Genomic DNA, 20,935 nt, shown 5'->3' on the forward strand with positions numbered 1-20,935 from the left:
TAAAATTTTCATTATTCATTCTAACATAATGATTTAAAGGAAATATATAAAATAACATATCGTGTTAGTGTGATTTATGTAATTTAACGTATCGTGTTAGAGTGATGTATGTAATATAACATATCGTGTTAGTCTGATGTATGTAATATAAGGACTTGTAATATAGCATGGCTTGGTTTTTGTATTAATATTTTTTTTAATGGACATGGAGTGATTTTTAAATTAATATTAATAATGCAGGATACATTGAAGTTTGACATTTTATCTGTGGTGTGGGATGCACATGTAAAAAAAAAAAAAAATATGGACCAGGCTCCCTATCTCCAAGCATAAATAAATATAAACAATAGGTAAATACCAAAATTATAAATTTAGTCCAGGAAAATATACCAAGATCAACTCTATAAACATAAATTTCGATTGTTTGATAAAAATCAGTCATATAGCTACTGTTATACAATTTTATGGAGAATACCTCCTCTGTGACGAAAATCTACTCTGAATCCTAGCAAACCTCAGTGGTGGGTGAGCATTGTTATATCCCGTGAAAAGATGCCTACAGTCCAAAACCATACGATTGGAAGGAAAAAGGCGATTGACATCGTCGATGTCATCATTGTGATGTGGCACTCAGACCCGTCCCCTCCTTGGGTATGTGGTAGTGCACATGATGTGAACCCATGGGAGAGTGATTGGCGAGTAGATAAAGGCCAAATATATAGGCCATAGTACCCTATATATATGGTTGCCTCTCCCAAGATGAAGGAAAAAAAGGCCTCATCAATGTGGATGAAATATGTCGCATCCCTTTCATAATTTCTATCCACACACACACACCACCTAAGGGTCAATCAAGGAATCATCCTCTCCAAAATAGTCTCGATCATGTCATTTTCCAGGAGATGCAATAGTGCAACCTCTTGGTTGCACTCTGCTAAAGTATGCAGCAACCTGCAGATTCATACAATAAGAGTGTTAGTTATTTAACTATAGCATTCAATAAATGTAGGACAAATTCATACAATAAGAGTGTTAGTTATTTAACTAAAGCATTCAATAATTGTAAGACATATTCATACAATAATAGTGTTAGTTATTTAACTATAGCATTCAATAAATGTAAGACATGAAGGCACAATACTGAAAATAAAGTGGCAAAATCAAAATTACAACCTCCTCCTATTGCCAGAAGTGTATGTGTATGCCATTGCACCATGTACAGGGTGAAGAATTTCACAAATGGGACCTGCTTAGAAAGATACAGTGTAAAAAAAAGGTTAGGGAGAATATAACTCAACATTAGAACAATATTACAACAAACAAAGCTAGTGCATATTACTCAACATGTTGAAGTATAAAAGGCTAAACGTGCAGCTTAAAAATAAATTAAAAAAATTTAGTAAATAGGTAATGACTGACATGTGGTTTCAAATATGATATAGATAAAATAGAGATTACCACCTCCCAGGCACGACCAAACAAAAAAGTTTCATAGTAAAAGAAGGATAATGCGACATGTAATTCGTTACAAAAAATTAACTGAGCGACTTGTACAACACATCTTAGTTGTTAACATGAATATGAAACATCGTGTAGTCATCCACATATATGAAATACATAAAAAAAGAAATCCAAATCTGAACTAATAATACCAATGTGGGGTTACTAAGGGACATTGTGTGATCCTTGTCTGCATATAGGACCTTCAAAAGCCAATCGCTAGTGAGGACTCCTCTACTTAGATGTTGAGGGTGTAGTGAACACTATCATGCATATAGTGAACCATTGACATGTTTAGATACCACATAAAGGTGACACTTGAGTACTGACCTATATTAGATGCAACAGATCCTGTGGAAAGGACATGTGGTTTCGGTGCTTGGTCCAACTACCCCTTTCCCTTCTGGCTCCTAGAACTCTCCAAGGGGAACTCAAAGGTGTGAGATTTCATAACATCATGAAATATCTCAGTACTAGTAGCATGCCTATGTTGCCGCCGAATTTGACCATGGTCCCTACTTACACTGAACCAAGGCTACATGCGAACGAAACTTTTATTGGCTGGATCGGTATGGGGATTGAAATTGAATGCCATGACACTATAATTGTCAAGATCAACCATGAACCTCTCCACACAACCTACAAAGGCCATTATTTTTTCACATTACTATGGCATTGTTTGCGACAACATCTTCAACTTTATGCTCTCTTCATTCCACATCACAATGTTAGCATCCTCTATATGTGTTTCTGCACTGGAAATGCTATCAACTACCGGTTGAGGTGTTGGGTCTTAATTAACATTAGTAGATATTGGAGTTGACATAGGAATAGGTTCTACACAAAACAAAATCTTACAGTGAAGTGCAGATATTTTAAATCAGCATACATATATATTCACGAACCAAACAAGTTGAGTTGCATTTAACGTCCACTTACCTGGGAGACATGAATCATTGAATGAGTTGTTGATCATTGCAACAACCTTCAACACATGCTTGCACGTGTTTCCTTGCGAGCTCCATGAAAAGTCACATATGTACAAGTGATCGCCACATTTCCTAACCACATACCAATTGCAATAAGACTGACTTTTCACCCAGTACAAACTAGGACTCGTGTCATCTGGAACAGAGTCGACATTGGGAATTTCCTTTTGCCCTCTCCATACTAGTTTGCAAATGTGTCAACCTATAGTTTTTAATGAATCCAAAATTTTGTAACCTTTCCTTTTGCTTGCAATATGGTTCCACTTTATAGGAAAGCTTATGATACAGATTGTCCATCCTCCTTGTGCATGTCTTTTTATTATCTCTTAGGTGTAGTGCCTTCAATTTCCCATGGTATGATTTGATGGCATTATTTGTGTCATGGTTAGGATGGGGGAAATTCCTGAAGTATTTTGCCCCCATAGCTACCCAAAACAAAATGTAGGATGTCAACTAACAAACAAATGCGTCAACTACCACAATGAAAGAGTTAACAAGCCATCAAAGGAAAATATAAGGTAACATAAAACTCACCAGTATGGCCATCTCGACACCATGTGTTGTAGAAGTACTCTAGAAAATGTGGCTGATCACTAAATTCAACAAAGAAAGTGCGCACTTGTTGAATAGTGCTCTCTTCACTTTCATGCATTGCCATCATTATCTGACCTAGATAGTGAAAAATGTCCATTTCTCTTTCCTTTGTTGCATACTTGTAGACATTCTTCAACCATGCTTGACGCACGTGCTAGATAAAAAGTATGACATGACATTAAAAAATGGTCCTATTTTGAACACAACGATTAATTGTGACTAATCATATAGAATAAAACGTAGAGCAACATATCTTGTTGTTTGATTTGATCAAGACAAATAATTAAAACATGCATTAACTGTATTGCTTGAATCTCTGCACTTGCATCATCTTTGATAAATGCATTGATCCTCCAATAAGGCCTCTTTTCCTTTGCTCGTCTCTGCAACTCCACCAACCACACCTCAATATCCTTAATCTTGTTCCTCAATGTCATTGCCCATGCAATGGGCAACCCCAATTGTTTCTCATCAAAAATGAGCAATGAATACAGTTGGTACTATTTTAAGCAACAATCGTGAAAATCATTAGCCTCTACAAATGCAAAGGGAAACTTGAAAATATGATGAAGACTCATTAGAAGGAGTTTGATGAGACTTGCTCTATATTTATTTGTTGCAAATGTAGAGTCCATCAAGATGATTGAATCATGTGAGTGTTGAACCATCATGTCGAGCATCCAAGATGTATTCCCATTATGAAAGGTGTGTTGGGACCTTGTGGCTACTACAAAAAAAGAAATTAGCATCACCTTGTTTTTTCCATTTTAAGATGCTAGTGGCATTGTGTGCATGCTTTCGTGATTGAATGGAGCAGACCCTTGCCACCACGATCATAACATCCTTGCATGTTAGGAATGAATCTCTCTTCCTCAACATACTATAGAAAATAGGATCATGAAGATGTCTGTCTATTATAGTGTCAACACTGACATCCATCACCAACAAGCTCTCTGTATATGCTTTGCATTTGTCAAACAAGTTTGGTGCAAATTGAGAGTGCAGCTCATTGCTGGTATCATGCACACCATGACAAAGTTGACCATTGTTATCTACATGCAATGGTTGCTTGTATGTCAAGATGGCTATGTCTGGCCTACCATATAACACCTTAATAATGAAGTGGCACGTACAACCTCATTTTTTTTTATATGGATGATCTCGCTTCTGAGGTGGCGGCTTATTCCTATTGTCTTCTGGACCATATGCACACAAATAACTTAAGAAAAACTCATATATTATCAGCAAGAGTCATAATGTCATTATACGTAGACAAAGCATAACAAAGGATTTGTCTACTAACTGGTTGTACATCCTTTTTGTATGTTTCTTGTGCACAATACTATGGTCTTCAGAGTGACTCCTTCAGACAAACGTGGTTTCAACACCTTAAAGAAATGATTCCCCATGGATGAATGAATCCAATATAGCAAGTGGAATCGCTGCACAAAGATCTTTCGTGGAATCCTCTTTGCCACAAATTGGGGTCCATTGAATATCCCTAGAAGAGAAATGATGGATATCTTCACTACCATCTTGCACTTCCAATCCCAACATCTACCACCATTTTCAGTATTTTTCCATCCTAGTGAAGTACATATCAGCGAATATCGCTGAATTAGATACCAATTCACAAACAATGGCAAGTACACATAGCAGATTTGACGATAAGTCAATGCATTGTCACAGTCATAGAGATAGTAACAATAGTAAAGAGCCAAATTCAATACATGATAGCTTATGCATCCCATTGAACAACCCTAACATTATGTCAATAGTTTATGATGTCATTCTATATTTCCCCTCATGCTTTATTGCACTCGACACATACAAAAAAGCTTGTGCATATTGCAAAGTGTTAGGTACCCTCGATGTCATGGTACCAGCTATTGTCTCATTCTAATCATTGCCATCAAACAATATTGCTATGTCTATAGTTTATTTGAATGACAAAATACCATATACCTCAAAGCATCTCCTGGAGATTTGCAGGAAATGCACGTGTTTATTCTAGTAATGTTGCTATAGAATTGAAGGACAAAAAAATAACTTTTCCCTAGTTGAACCCACTTGAACTAATAGATTTGTTTGACTGTATCTTTGAAGAAAATTTTCATAAACGAGCCTTCTTATTCAATGGATCCCAATTAAGGAGGATAGTTTTGCCAATTCATTTAGCTTCTTTACTCCCTTCCACCTATAGTCAATTCTACTTAATAGCATTGTTGAGGACTTTCCCTTTGTCTACATGCTAGGTTTGGAGGGAGGAGTGTGTTACTAGTTTTAGTCATTAGTGTTAGTAGAGGTTTTATAGAGAATACAAGATTTCTTCCTAGGATTGTTCAACTTATTATCATCATCTCTAGTGTTAGGTTTAATACAGATTTTGTAAAACTAAATCAGCCCAAGAATGAACAATAACATAACAATAATTTCAATGCCAACAAAATGTGAATAACAACATTCTAATATTTGTTTTCACAGTATATCAAATGGAAGGAAAGAGCTACAACATATAGTCTCATAGTTTCTGATTTTGATGAAGGTGACGATGAAGCAATAATCCATAAAATGAGGGAATGACCTCTATGTTTCCAAATCCAAGAGGATAAGAAAAGTGGAATCCCATAAAAAAGGAGAATTTATGTGAAAAAGTAATAAAAAATAATTATCTAGGTAATTTGATATAATTAGTACAATAATTAATTATATCAACACCCTACTTTAGACAATTTAGGTGGTTGTATGGCTTTGGGTACCATACTTGGGGCTGATTTCATTGTTGCTTTGATTACATTTGCACAAAATTTCATGATTTTAAAGTCAATATATACATTATAGGCTACTTTAAAATATATGGTGATGTTTGTTTTGCACCAAAGCGGCTCAAAATGTATGCAACCTACAAAATGTTCAGGGGCTACTTGACTTCACAATGTCCAATTAAGACAAAATGAAATCCTTGCCTAGCTGTCGATAATTTAATCCCTTTGAAATCAATTCCTTTGAAAGTCTTGCCTAGTTAATTTTCCTCTCAAAATGAGTGATGTAAAAAACCTTCAGTTTGTGAGCCTACAAACTTAGGTGAGCAAAGAAAAGACAATATTCTTGTTCAAATTGATTTATATACTTTCATACCATGCTAGATTTAAGAAACATTTTGCAAACTGAATCTACCCAAGGATGAACAATAAGATAACAATAAATTCAATGCAAGCAAAATATGAATAAGAATATTCAAAGTATATGAAATGGAAGATAAAATCTACATTATATAGCCTCATAGTTCCCAAATTTGATGAGGATGAGTATGATGCACAAATCCAAATAATAAAGGAATAATATCTAAGTTTCCAATTCCAGAGGATACCATCTAACCTAATAATATGAAATTTGTCCTGTGAATGACGGGTATTGGGTCCAAAACATAATTAACTACAATTCCTACTAAGGGATAATTATTTGAAAACCCAAAAATATCTAACAATAGTATATATATAGGACATATGTACAGGGATATATATATATATATATATATATACACACACACACACACACACAAATACACACATATATATAGACACACACACACACACACACACACAAACACAAACACAAACACAAATAGACATATATATACATATATATATGTATGTATGTATGTATGTATATACATATACATATATACATATGTATGTATGTATGTATGTATACATATATGTATACATACATACATACATACATACATGTATATATATGTATGTATATACATATACATATATACATATGTATGTATGTATGTATGTATACATATATGTATACATACATACATACATACATACATACATGTATATATATGTATGTATGTACATATATATGTATACATATATATACATGTATGTATGTATATATACATACATATATACATATACATATATACATATTTTTCGACTGTGTATAACATTAAGCTTGAGTCAATAACACGTAAACTAAGGTCGATTTCAAACAAAAAATGCAAACCTTTCAAATTATGCATTTGGATTTGCACTCACCTTTCGTGTTAGTGTTGTTCCCACCGAACCCTTGTCCAACCCACACTGCTGCCACCAATCCCTGATGTGCCTAACTTGACACCAAAACATGAAGGTTGAGTTAATACCATGTCAATTGAGATCGATTTAACGCAGAAAATCGCTAATGTGTTAGGATTTACACTAATGTTTCCTCTTTGTGCCACTGCCACAAACCCTTGTACAACCCACGTCAATACCACCAATCCTTGTCGCACCTAATTTGAGAAACATAAGGGTTAGGTCAATAATACGTATGCTCAGCTCTATTTCAATAGCAAATCCCAACCATTCTAGTTAAGCGTTACGATTTACACTTACCCTTGCCCAGCACCACTGTGGCGAATTCTTAACGTGCTAATTACAGAAGACTAACTTTGTCTCGCAGTGGCAAATCCCTGACGTGCCATTTATAGAAGACTAACTTCGTCTCCCAGAAGAAGTGAAAAAAATTCAAGGAGACATAGTCATTTGTGCCCAGCTCTGCCAAGATCTATTCTCTAGTTTTCTATGAACACAAAGAAGTGCAGGTCGAAAGAACTCCCTGAAAAATGGACGCCCAAAAAGATGAACTCCTCTACTGCCCTAACTCGAGTTTAAACTAACTTTACTTCCTTGCCCAACAAGTCTCGTCATTAATGTTATTGACCTATGTGACATACGTGTTATGCATAAAGGTCTTTCTTGCCTTTCTAACCGCCTCTGCATTCTATCGCGGACACGGTTTCCTACTTTGATGTGCGTGTTATACACACTTAATTGCGTCGGTCACCACGCCGTCAGCCCCTGTCCTCTGGCATGTCCACGTCAGTTCCCATGGACCCCTGTGCGTGAATCCGACAACTCCACGTCAGTTCACATGGGTCCAGACCTCTCCTCTGGCATGTCCACATCAGTTCCCGTGGACCCCTGTGCGTGAATCCGACAACTCCACGTCAGTTCACATGGGTCCAGACCTCTCCGCAAATTGATGGCAAATTGACATGGACGGATATGTATCCACATCCTATTCATATGTATGTCGATGCATGTTGTTAGTATGACAACGACATTTTGGAGCCAAAATAGTCGTGTCCTTAAAAGAGAGTGTTTTATAATTGTCCATTTAGAGATTTTAGTAGATTCATTTATGGGAGACGTGCATCATAGAACATTATATTATTAGCACTTCATAACCATTGAGGTGTTAGATGCTTAGGGATATGAAGGTGTACGGAAGACATTCGTGTAAAGTAAATCATGTTTCGCGTACTGTTTGCTACTTTCGAATTTCTGATGCAAATTGAACATGACACCAATTGGACACTCCATTAAAATGACGTTTGGCGAAGACCCACCTCCGTGTAAACATAATCTAAACTTCGATTCAAAGATATATATAAAATCAAATCTTACAGAGAAGAGAACTTCTTGTTCGTCGTTCAAATTCTGTACAATAACCAGTTGTACAAATACAGAACCAGGAACAGAACAAATTGATGCATCCAATCTTCAGTACAGAATAATAATCACCCTCTGCATATCACACAAGCCACACCGAATAATGAAACCTGAAACCAATAACAAATATACAGACAATGGAGTGGATGAGTTGCTGCCTTTGATTACTAATGCTTTTCACTTCATTTCCACGACTACTTCATGAGCAAGTGTCACTGATTTTTCTTCTAATTGCATTTCTACGTCTGGATAAGCAGGGTATTCTGTTGTTTCTGTGAACACTTTATCTCCTTGATCATTTATTTCCTCTCTGATTTGCACACTCTTACCCCTATAAATACAGTATATCACCATCTGAGCCAAACCCAATGGAAGTCCTACAAAGTTTGGGGCCTGCATTGAAAACAATCTAATCAAAATAAGCTTCTTGAAACTCAGATACTCCATCCATATTTCTCATGGTTATGAAAATTCCAATACCCACCATGATCATAATGTCTTTAGCAATAAAACCATATGCGAGCCACAAGAGACTGGCGGCAAAGGCGAAGAAGGACAAATTAAAAGGCATGAACTCCACGCTCTTGGTTTGAATCACCAGTTTCTGCAAGAAGCGACAGTCATTTTCTCATGGTCTCAATCATTTTCTAAATTATTGTATGTTAGACTGGGTAAACAGGTGGGGCAGAACTTACAATAATGGATAGTGGAGCGCTGTATAGAACGACAGTGGCTACCATTCCTGCTGTGCCCACCAGAAACTGCTTGTGCTTGCGATCATGCATCGCCACAAATGAAACCGTCGCGATACTGCCAAACACCATCACCACACCCACCACCATCCTCGCCGTTAACACCTGCACATAAAATTTAATAACTTTTACTGCATATCAGGGATGAAGTTTAATAAATAGTCATCACTTTTTGAGTTTCCACCTTATTCTTTACCATTACGGTCTCTAATTTTATCTCCATATAAAATCTTTTTTAATTTGAATATCCATATGTATCAAAAAGATTGTTTTTGGATTTACTGTGTATGTTTTTTATTTTACATTTGATTATTTTTAGTGATCAATCGTCTAAGAAGATGAGATGAAGCAGGAGAAAGAAGTCCGATTGAATCCGAATTATTGAACCCGAATTCAAAGAGGTGGGATATTCTCTTGTTAGGAAGGAGATCTCTTCAATAGGTAGCCCACTATTCTTTTGTCAAGGGTTACTTGATGGATTATCTACTTGATTTACTAAGTCTGTGAGTGTTAGGGAAGTGGGGAAGGAAAATGATCAATCATTAAGCAAATCAGAAGCAGAAAGAGAAGCACTTTTATAGAACCCGAGCTAGAGAGGTGGATATTATTTAGTTAGGGAGGAGAACTCTTCAACAGGTAGCCTACTACTCTTTTGACAAGGGTGGTTTGATGAATTACTTAACTTTGATAGTTTCCCCTTTGGTTTACTGATTAAGTCTGTGGGTGGGAGGGATGTGGGATATTCTCTTGTTGGGAAGGGGAGTGATCAATCATTAGGAAAACCAGATGAAACGGGATAAGAATTTGGATTTAACCTGAGTTTAGAGAGGTGGGATATTCTCTTGTTGGGAGGAGAGCTCTTCAACAAATAGTCTAATACTCTTTCATCAAAGGTGGCTTGATGGATTAGTCAATTTTGATAGTTGCTCCTTTGGTTTATTAAATAATTTGTTCATGGGAGGGAGGTGGGATATTTTTCTGTTGGGGAGGAGCACTCTTCAATAGTAGCCTACTACTCTTTTGTTAGAGGTAGCTTGATGGGTTATTCAACTTCGATAATTGTTTCAATTGTTTGTTGATTGAATATATAGATTAGAGAGAAAAGAGAAAGAAGGTAAAATTTGAACATCAGATCAGAAAATAATGGACCACTAGACGTAATCCCAAACAACAAATATAAAAACATATACAATAAAACTAAAAACAAATTTAATATTATACTTCATTAACTTAAGAAAACTTATCTCAAGCATCATTTTTTAATCAAAATTTAAACCAAAGAGGGCCCTTGTAAATTAGAAACAGAAAAAGCAAACTCAAAAAGATCGATAGCCAACAGAACAGTGCACTAATAAATAAAAATTTCAATAACAAACACAAAATGATCTGATTCCAACAAAACAGTACTCTGAATTATTAGAATACTCAATGACCATCTCAAAATGACTTTCCTCGTCCAAGATAGATGCCTGCTGAAATTGTCATGGCAAAATGGAAACACTCTTAAATTTCCAACTAAGATTCTTTTAGATTCAATGTTAAGCAAAGCAAATAAAAGCAGGAACATGATGACAGAGCAAAATAATCACCTTGGTTCTAGAGGGAGCAAAGATGAGAAAGATGGCAATGAAGCAACACTCAAGAACCAGGCCAATGCAGTTGACAAACATGACAAGAGCATTGTCCCACTCATTGCTGATAAGAGGCGATCCATACAAGGAATAGATAAGGCAATTGAAGAGTGCTATTGCATAAGGAGTCCCTGAAAAATCCTCCGTGCTTCCCTTTCTTATGATTCTTCTAAAAGTAGTTCTGCTCAAGATAGGAGAGCCAAAATAAAAAAGAATTAGAATTATGAGCAAACAAAGTGTCCTAAGATATTGCCCATGAAGAAACCCAAAAACTTACATGGGAGAAGAATACATGAGCAAAGCAATGATACTTCCTGCATCGCACAAGACCACATAACTTAGTCCACCCATTAAAATAAACCAGGATCACTAAGCATAACCAACTAGCTAGAAACAAGTTAAACATACCTAGAATCCCAACCCCAAGATGGAGAAGACTGTTGGTCATTATGGTGGGTAGAAATGAATAGAATTATGGGAAATGAAGGGGGAGGTGGAAGAAAAGGGGCAAGGTGGCGTACAACTTATAGAAAGCGTGAGACAGCAGTTGGTTTAGGGTTAGACCCTACGCGTCACAGGGTTCCCTTCATGTTGTGGAGACAAGGACAAGAAAGCATAGGAAAGCCCCCGGGTGGGGCTTTTTTCAATGAAATCAGGAACACCATGCCAAATCGTGGCACACTATACCCAATCCAATGATTTGGGCCAACTCCTTTCTCGCAAAATATATAATATGGGGCGTGCTCTCTCTCTCTCTATCGCATTATCAGATCAAAAAGAGAAAGCCTTTCAGTTATTGGAAGAATGGGAGGTTTGGACATGTCATATCATTTGGAGATAAACATGTGTTCCTCTCCATGGTTGATCAATTTGATCAAGAACCATTTTAAAATTTGTAGTGGAAGTTGAAGTGCGCTCCTAGGCTCCTACGCTACCTTCAAATGTATATCACCCTCACCAGGCCATCGTATGCCATTTCAGTATAGTGAATATATGTATATAATATAAAACATGCTTGTTTCTATCTAAATCCTCTGGTAATCCCCACGGATGTATAATATTTGTATAAGCTACTGTTGGTTTCATGCCAAACCCACTATGTTCTTGTTTTCTAGCTGACCTTCTGGCTAAGAACGTCTAGAACATCCAATAGGTGTCAAATCTGATTTTGTTCTTTCATTTTTCAATACGAGATGAGTATTTCTTGCGCAGATGTGCTTCATACATTTGGGAGCCAGGAGTGAGATGTAAGTTTTTATTATGATTTTAGAGCTTGAAAAAGGTTTTGGTTATCTCTACCTTTTAAGTGTGTTGGTGCTTGGGGCAAACATGCGAATCTCTAAGCTAGATCTTGAAGTGTGAAGTTCTCCTACACCACACCTAGTCAAAAAGTGTAAATGTCAATTCAAAGTTGAACCCCAATCGACTATTGTGTAAGGGGCTTTTGATTCACTATGTAGTAAATTAATCTTTATGTTCCAATCATTGATGTTGCCCACCAACATGCATGCATTTATTTATTTTTTAAATTATATGGTTTTCATCCAAAATTATTTGCATTCATGCATTTATTTTTTAAATTAGATGTTTTTCATTCAAAAAGGTTTATTGTCAAGTTATTATTGGCAATGAAATAAAATATTTTTAAGTACAAATATCTTAAAACAAGATTAATTAGTGATAATTAATGTTAGATATTTTAAGTGTGAAATTGAAAACAACAAACATGATAAAATTAATGTTTAAAATTTTAAATAATAAATATATGCATATAGTTTTTAATATAATTTTGGAATATGAGTTTTTCAAGCATTATAAAGTGATGTGTGATTATCATAAAGACTAAAGAATATTAGATGAACATATAAGAATTTAAAAAAATATATATATAGTGGGAAGACATTAATGAACATAGAAAAATCTATTATAAAAGAGTTGATTTATTTCATTCTATTGTATTAGCTTATATAAGTCAGTTCCCTTGAGAATCTACATAAAACCTAAACATCAACATGAATATTTAAATTACAAGATTAAACCTAAGGAGTTGTCTCATAAGTGAGATGCATACCCTATATAAAAACTATATTAGTATTTTAAACAATTTAAAAGATAAACTTATGTGGATTCAACAAACTACCTTAATTCAAAGTAGTCTATAAGATGATATAAAACATATGAATCTAAAATTATCAAATACTTTCTATTCACCTACACATTGACACACTATACATCTCGGTACTAATTAATTTTAATGTCAATTCACAAATATGCCCACTAGTCTACAAGTTGTGATATGAATAGTGAATATTCTACTAGCATGCTCAACCTCTCTAACCAATCTATACTTATATTATAGAATAATCACAATCATGGTTTCTTCAACTACAACAACCCGTTAAGCTCCATATAAAAACCCACTAATGACTATTTAATACAATGTATGAAAAATCTACCTCAATGTCCAACAATATTGACCTCATTTTTTCTAAAACCCATTGTCAACTCATACAATCATTAGCACTTGATTTCAAATTTCAAACCTATAATTGCTCAATATTTTATTTGTCCCCTAGCTCTCCTCACTACAAATCCTAGACTCTAGAAATTAGGTACAACTCTCGAGACTAGGAAATTTCTAGTTAAGATAAATGAACATGGCATCAAATATGAAATGGTGTCAAGTTCCAATGCATTAAGGTAGGGTTAGGCTTCTTCACTTTATATTATACTAAGTATAGGAGAGTAATTTCTAAGGTTCATTTATTAAATTAATCAGATAAATAAAATAAAATACAAGGGTAAACTCATCCTATATAAATGAAACTCTAGAAAGGGTGTTACTCACCTCAATTATATAATTTTGTTGACTCAAAGATAAAATAATATTTTAAGTATAATAAAACTACTAGAAAAGAAATAATAATTAGAATAGTCATTTCCCTAAAATATCTACTTTTTAAATTATATATTTTATATGTAATGATTAATATGAATAACACATAACCAAAATTTCTAATTTTAGTTTCATGTCCTTGGACCGTTTTGCACACTTAGAATTTACTCCCACATTTTTTCTATAATCAAACCACTACTATCTCATATATCTACTTCCAATGTTAACTGAATATATAATTTTTTTTTAATATAATTTTAATTAAATAAGTTAAAACTATTTAATTAACCAATCTAGCCCCCTTTCCACATTTTTTTTTATATTAGAGATAGATGACCAAAAATACCAAGTTTAGGTAGAATATGTGTTGCATGCACCAACCACCATATGATCAGCCCAAATAGAGAGCTAAATCACATACAATCACAAAAAATGATTACATTATTAATAATTTTAGCATGAAGTGAGAAAGAAAAACCAAAATAATGTAGCGAAGATATACCTAACAACATTTTTGGCTTTTATCATTTTTATAAAAAATCCACATCAAAGGTTTCAATAGATTTGCCTCATCTTTAGGGTTTAAATAATTTATGACTAGTATAAAATCCACAAGCTTCTTTTAGTTCCTTCTAATTTTGTTTGGATTTTCTTTAACTGGCTTGGAGACATTGTTCTTCTTCATGTAATCTTTCAACACTTGAATCTCATTATCATCCAGCTTCTTTCTATCTTGTGATCAAAACTCCATGTTTACAATGTTCTTGTATAGTAGATCAAGGACATCTTTGAATATAATCATGAACCTTTATTTTAGGATCTCCATGATCATGGACAACTACATCATGATAATATTATATAACATAGGCTCATGGTGAGAGTCAATGAGATGCCTTCTAGTAGGTCCTAAAAAATATCCCTATCCATTGCTTTCTAGATTTTTCACATTAGTGCAAAGGATAATAGAAACCAAAACCTATTAATCCCATGAGAATTAAAATGTCTTTGAAAAGAGCTTCAAATCAATTAAAACCCTCCTTGTCATTCAAAACCAAAGTATTACCCTAAAATGAAGACCATAGTTTGAATGCAAAGGGAGAGGACTTGAAAAAAATGTTTAAAATATTCATCTACATTATAGATGTTACATTGATAAATAGGTAAACTAAATTTATGGTTGCAATTAAAGACAATAAATTTTTTATTTTTTTAAATCAATAACCACCCAAAGTAATTTTTATTAGGATCACATAGAGGACACCAAATATACTTAAGAAAGTAAGTCAATTTGAAGTCAAACATCACCATGTTTTACTTACTATGTATTTTGTATTTAAAACCTCTTTCATGTCCACTAGTAAACCATAATTATTATTGTAGGTAATTATTTCTAACATAATATTGTGTACCCACTAAATATTTTCTAGAATTTAAGTAGGAGCTAAATTAAGCTCAGCTATATCTAGATCTAATGGTAGAAAAGAAAATTCTAGATAATAAAAAACACCCAAGTTAGCTTAAGTGAAAAATCAATTAAAAGACCTAATTAATAAATAATTATATAATTATCCAAAAATTACTACAACACCCCCCCTTGAGATTAACTTAGGGATAGCTAAAGAGCTAATGACTCCAACAGACTAGGCCTAAATATTAGGTACTCATGTACAAACCAATGCAAAGAAATGAAACTCACACTAATGCAACTCTCATAAATGGAGAAAAGGAGAAAACCTAGTGGGATAAAACTCTCCAAAAATTAGAGAAGCAATGAAATGAAAAAGGTATTACAAGTGACTATGATAAAGGACTAAAAGTGGCCCCCCAAGTACAAAATTAGACATAAAAGTACAATGAATGTCCTCCCATAAGAGAGAGAAAATGAGGATAAGAATCCCTCTAATGAATAAGTAGCTCTTGTGCCAATGATGAATGCCTCAAGATAGAACATGATCCACAGCCTGCAAACAAGAATGTCCACTTTGCAAGAAACTAATCCACCACAAATAAGAAAGGTCATTCCCATAATCTAGAATATATTGACACCCAAACCCAAATATATGATGATGTCTCTAAAAACTACTCAGGTTTTGCCAAGTCCTTTGATGATGAAGACACCACAAACCAATTAGGTACATACCCAATCATGATAGAAGATGACAAAAATGAAGCTAATGGAAACTAATTTTGAATAAGATCCAAAGACATGCATGATGTGACAATAGTTGTGCTATGACTCTCATCAAACAATAGAGAATAAGCTCCAAAGTCAAACATGATGTGACAATATATGTGCTATGACTATATCAAACAAGAGAGATAAACCCTCAATATGACTCCCAAATTTGAAATGTTAGACTCCACAGATAATGAAGCAATGTCTATCAAATAGAAATCCCAATTAGGAATACATATGAATGAATTATCCTACTTAATAAGAATAAGAGTCTCAATCAATGAAGGTACAACAATTTTCTCTGTAGCTGAAGAAGGAGCAACTTGAGATTTTAATGCACACTGAAGCAAGAGCTGAAAAGAATTATGTGAGAAATTAGGACACAATTCATGCCCATGTTGATTTCTCCCATAATATTTACACCTACAACCCTTATACATGATTCAATCCTCAAGATAATCTCAAAAAAGATACAAAAATAGAAACCCTCAATACAAATAAAGACCCGATTTGCATGTAGCCTAAAAGGAAGAGATTGAGATCTCTAAGTACCTATTAACAAATATATAGAAAAGGTCTTGAGATCTTAACAAGTAAATCTAAGATATTTTTGATGATATCTTGTTTCCAAAAAATGAAGTCCAGATGTGCAAGATATGACCTTGAAAGTGTAAAACTAAAGGTTGACTTTGGAGGCCTATTATAAAAAAAATGGTGTACAATCTGATCAAACCACTTCTAGAATCAGATTGATGTTAGAACTTACTTTCTGACGATATCTTATTTTCTTAATTTTAACTTCATATTACAAATTTATGAGTAAACAACCAATAACAACTTATATAGCTTGGAGGGTTCCAAAAAATGTTTTTTTTTAAATAGCAACTTTTTGAAAATAGAAAGTTTCCAAAACTAGTAAGTTTTCAAAAACAGAAACTCTAAAAAAATGAAAACTTTCTGAAAATAAAAACTTTTCGAAAATGAAACTTTATGGAAAATTAAGAATTTTCTTATCTCCAAATTTGACAAATTGATACATTATTTTAGGGTTCTCGAGCCTCCTAAGTGCAATGGTGACCTTAGTTGTTCTCCAAATTGACAAGATTTTTCATCTACCCCCATACTTTTCCTCAATTTTCATGCCCTTAGCTAATTTGACCAAATTTTTTAACTACTCAAATTTTGATGAAACGACAATCAATCTTATAGTTTTTTGACAATGTGGATGAATTGGCAACCTCCATTTGAGCCCAAAGTGCACATAAAATTTACCCTAGTTTAGATCCCTCAAGCATACAAACAAGAACCTGTCAGATCTAATTCTTTGATACCATGTAGAATTTTATGATCAACCATAGGAGCCAATAATCATCTACAAGAAAAATACCTATCACATAAAGGAGGTCAAGAAAACATTGTATGCTCTATAGCAACCAAAGAAACTTGTATTATTGCACAAAACAATATTGAAGATACAATTACAATGAATGAATGAATCCTTATAAAGGATGAATGAAACCCTAGGTGCAAATCCTAATGTTAAAATTAGGAAAACTAAAGCAATACAAAGTAGGAGAGCTCTAAATTAAGCTCAACTACATCTAGAATTAAAGAAAAAAAATATATAGATAATAAAAATAACACAAGTTTAGCTTAAGTGAAAAAGCAATTAAAGGACATAATTAATAAATAATTAGATAATCGTCTTAAAATTACTCCAACAATATCTTGGAATTCCTTGAGTAGCTTTGCTACTTCTTCTTGTGATACCACATTTTCCTTTATGCTTATATCTCTAGAATCCCTATTGTTGCATTTTCTCAGGATGAGTGCGAAAAAAGTGTTCTCATGCATATATCTCTAGAATCCCTATTGTTGCTTTTTCTCAGGATGAGTGTGAAAAAAGTGTTCTCATGCATTAACCCATCCAAAAAATTCCTTACATCCAATAAATATCTATCCTTGCACTTCCATATACCACTTCCTTCTCTTCTTTCTCCAAATAAATTAGGATATGTTTCTTTCCCTCCTTGGTTATAGTATACATGTTCTTCCCCCCATCATGTATGGACCTTCTATCATGTATTGTCAAGGCCTCCCCAACAATAGGTTACAAGAATTCATTGGCATGATATCACACAATACTTCATCTAGGAGATATATGAATCAATGGGTAAGTGGAGAAGATGGTGAACAAAAAGGGGGGTATAAGTGGCCACTTGTTTTCTAATATAAGCTAAACCTAAACTTGGAGGAGCTATTTGAGACTCGTCCACTCAAAATTTGAAGATACCAAAAAAAAAAGAATTGTAGTACTTTGAATCTAGTTTCCAAAATACTAAAACTTTTTTAAAATGGATAAGATTAAGGGGGTCAAATATTTAATGCACACAAAAGTGTTCCTATTTTTTCAGCAAAACATAACATAGTGTTTGGTGTATGTGTCAAAAAAGATAGATTCATTTAGTATTTTAGAAAACCCTTTAGAAGAAAGATAGTTAAGAGTGAGAACTAGAAGTTGTGTATTTTTTTGTAATTCTTTGCTAAGGATTTTTTTATGATTTTTCAAAGTGACACATCTTGAAATTAGGTACATGTTCGTGCGTGTCACATAACTTGAACCAAAATAGTCAAAAATTCAAATTTTTCTTTAGTGTAAATAATAAAGTGTATTACAATAATATATAATTTGTTTCAAATTTGGACAAGTAGTTCAAAATTTATTAAAAAAAATGGTACACATATGTCTTTGAGAACACTGGAGACATTGGTAAAAGAAACTAAAAATTAATATGTTAATATTGTTCAAAATCTAAAAAAACTTATATGGTTAGAAAGCTCAAAAGATGGGTGAAATTATAATGGTATTTTTACAAATACCCACTTGATAACATGTAAACCTTGTGATGATGAAGTTGAGAAACCAGATTACAAGAAGAAAACAGATAAAAAGGAGAGAAATGAAGCTTCTAAGCCCAAGGCTTGTCATCCAAGGCTAAATACAAGGCAAAAATCATATGTGTTATTTTAATTAATAATGCATACACATTATTTAAAAAAATTGTGTAAGCATTTTTATGCAAAAAAAACACACATATTAATGCGTGCATGTTATGGTTAGCAATCAAAACACCTACGCATTTTGCTTACATTAAGCTAGAAAAAGAACATATCCTTGGATTCTAATTCCTTTGGCCTTCCCTTATTTTTTTTCATCAGGATATAAAATATATAATGTCAAGATGTTTGAGAGTCATTTTAGATCTCTAGGAGTCACAATGTCAATTCTAGATTTTAGGAAATCTTGTTATTTTTCAGACACGATCAAATTTTAATAATCAATGGGATTTTATCATCATTCTCTTTCTATATCCCTATCTCATGCTATTTGTCTCCCCTGCGCTCTAGACCTATCTATTTTCCTATCTCTCTCCTTCTCCTCCCTCTCTACCTCTCTCTATCTCACTCTCTCCTCTCTCTGAAAGCTCTAGATCCTATAATTTCTCACACTTAGTCAAATTTTAATAACCACTAATCTTTCTATTATCATTATCTTTATATCTCTACTTCACTCTCTTTGTCTCTCTCAATCTCTAGACCTATCTCACTTCCTATCACTCTCCCTCTCCCTCTCTCTCCCCCATCTTTCTATATCATTCTCTCCTCTCTCCCCAACCTCTAAACCTATCTATCTAACCCTTATACTTTGTATGTCCCCTCTCTTCCCTACCTATCTCACACATATAATCTCCTATTGTTGGAAGTATGTGTTGTTGTGGTTGTCATTGATGTCAAACTTGTTGTACTGGATTGGCATGTTGGAAAAAACAATGAAGAAAACTGAGAGGGGGGAGGGGAGTGAATCAGTTTTCACCAAATTAATCAGTTTAAACACAATCTCAGATCTGATCAACTATAGAAAGTAAAGATAAACACAATAACAACAAAACACATAACACCAAGATTTTGACATTAAAAACCAGGTTAAGGGAAAACCCATAGTGGGAACCTACCCACAATAAGATGATACTCTACAATAGTGTGTGTAAATATTACAATAGGGAATGCACATTCATTCAGGCACACTGCCTAGAGCTCATTTCTCAAAATACAATGACCAGGAAGGCTACAACCCTTAGGGAAGGTTCACTACCTTACAATAATATTCAGAATACAATCTGGTTAAGATGAACTAAGAGAATAGCATCTCCTAATGCCTGATGACAGTTCTGGTTAAGTACAATTGTCCGCCCTACAAAACTCTATGCTCAATACACCACACCGAAAGATTAATTCTCTTATTCACACATACACCACTCTCTGATAATGCAAACATCGCATTGATTGCCAAAATACATGAATTTATAACACCTATTTATAAAAATAATCAACCTTGACTACAAGGTCGGATAAACCCTCAACACCTAATTATAAACTTATATCACAAAATACATAAATCAACTACTAGACCAATGCCATAAAAAACATAGCATGGACCCAAATCAACTCTTCGAACATGCAACACCACCAGAAATATCACCAAGGTCAACCACAACACGTTACACCATCGAAAATACCACATAACACGAAGAATATCACCGAACCCATAAGATATTTGATAACGTGCACAATGATCAATGTGTACCAACAAAAGAAATAGGACATGATTAGGAAACGCCAACAAGCATATTAGAATCATCCACAATAGTTGCACCAACACCACTTAATCAAATCTTCATCGATCAACATGCTAACACTCAAGAACACTCAACAACAACAACTCAGATAAGAAAGATAACTTGTGGAGCATCAAATCATGAGCCATCTGAATTGAAGATACACAAGAACATCCCAAACACTCTCCCAAATCTTCAACCAAAGATATGA

General features: G+C 34.0%; 1 protein-coding gene and 1 long non-coding RNA gene across 3 annotated transcripts; both read right to left on the reverse strand.

Moving 5' to 3' along the window:
• Positions 1–387: 387 nt before the first annotated feature.
• Positions 388–7,749, reverse strand: LOC131031146 (uncharacterized). 2 transcript variants are annotated; one of them, XR_009102981.2, is made up of 5 exons: positions 7,475–7,749; positions 7,297–7,371; positions 7,136–7,205; positions 1,174–1,246; positions 388–951 (listed from the first exon to the last, which is right to left on the reverse strand). It is a non-coding gene; the product is annotated as an uncharacterized LOC131031146 (long non-coding RNA). The 2 variants fall into 2 exon arrangements; XR_009102980.2 differs by having other exon boundaries at positions 7,136–7,209.
• A 1,021-nt stretch (positions 7,750–8,770) lies between these two features.
• On the reverse strand, positions 8,771–14,861 carry LOC131031130 (bidirectional sugar transporter SWEET3b-like). The gene is made up of 7 exons (XM_057962167.2): positions 14,849–14,861; positions 11,254–11,290; positions 10,935–11,157; positions 10,622–10,693; positions 9,289–9,450; positions 9,078–9,197; positions 8,771–8,986 (listed from the first exon to the last, which is right to left on the reverse strand). The coding sequence occupies exons 1-7, from the start codon at positions 14,859–14,861 to the stop codon at positions 8,771–8,773; spliced, it is 843 nt and encodes a 280-aa protein (XP_057818150.2).
• Between the last annotated feature and the right edge of the window lie 6,074 nt (positions 14,862–20,935).

The sequence above is a fragment of the Cryptomeria japonica genome, chromosome 7 (assembly GCF_030272615.1).
Source record: "Cryptomeria japonica chromosome 7, Sugi_1.0, whole genome shotgun sequence".
NCBI classification, from domain to species: Eukaryota; Viridiplantae; Streptophyta; class Pinopsida; order Cupressales; family Cupressaceae; genus Cryptomeria; species Cryptomeria japonica.

Excerpts from the sequence above, each read along its gene's own strand:
- LOC131031130 (XM_057962167.2), bottom strand. Across the intron at positions 11,158-11,253 it reads CTCATGTATTCTTCTCCCAT|AACTACTTTTAGAAGAATCA; the intron begins GTAAGTTTTTGG and ends TATCTTGAGCAG. Across the intron at positions 9,451-10,621 it reads ATTTACAAGGGCCCTCTTTG|GTGTTAACGGCGAGGATGGT; the intron begins GTTTAAATTTTG and ends TTTTATGTGCAG.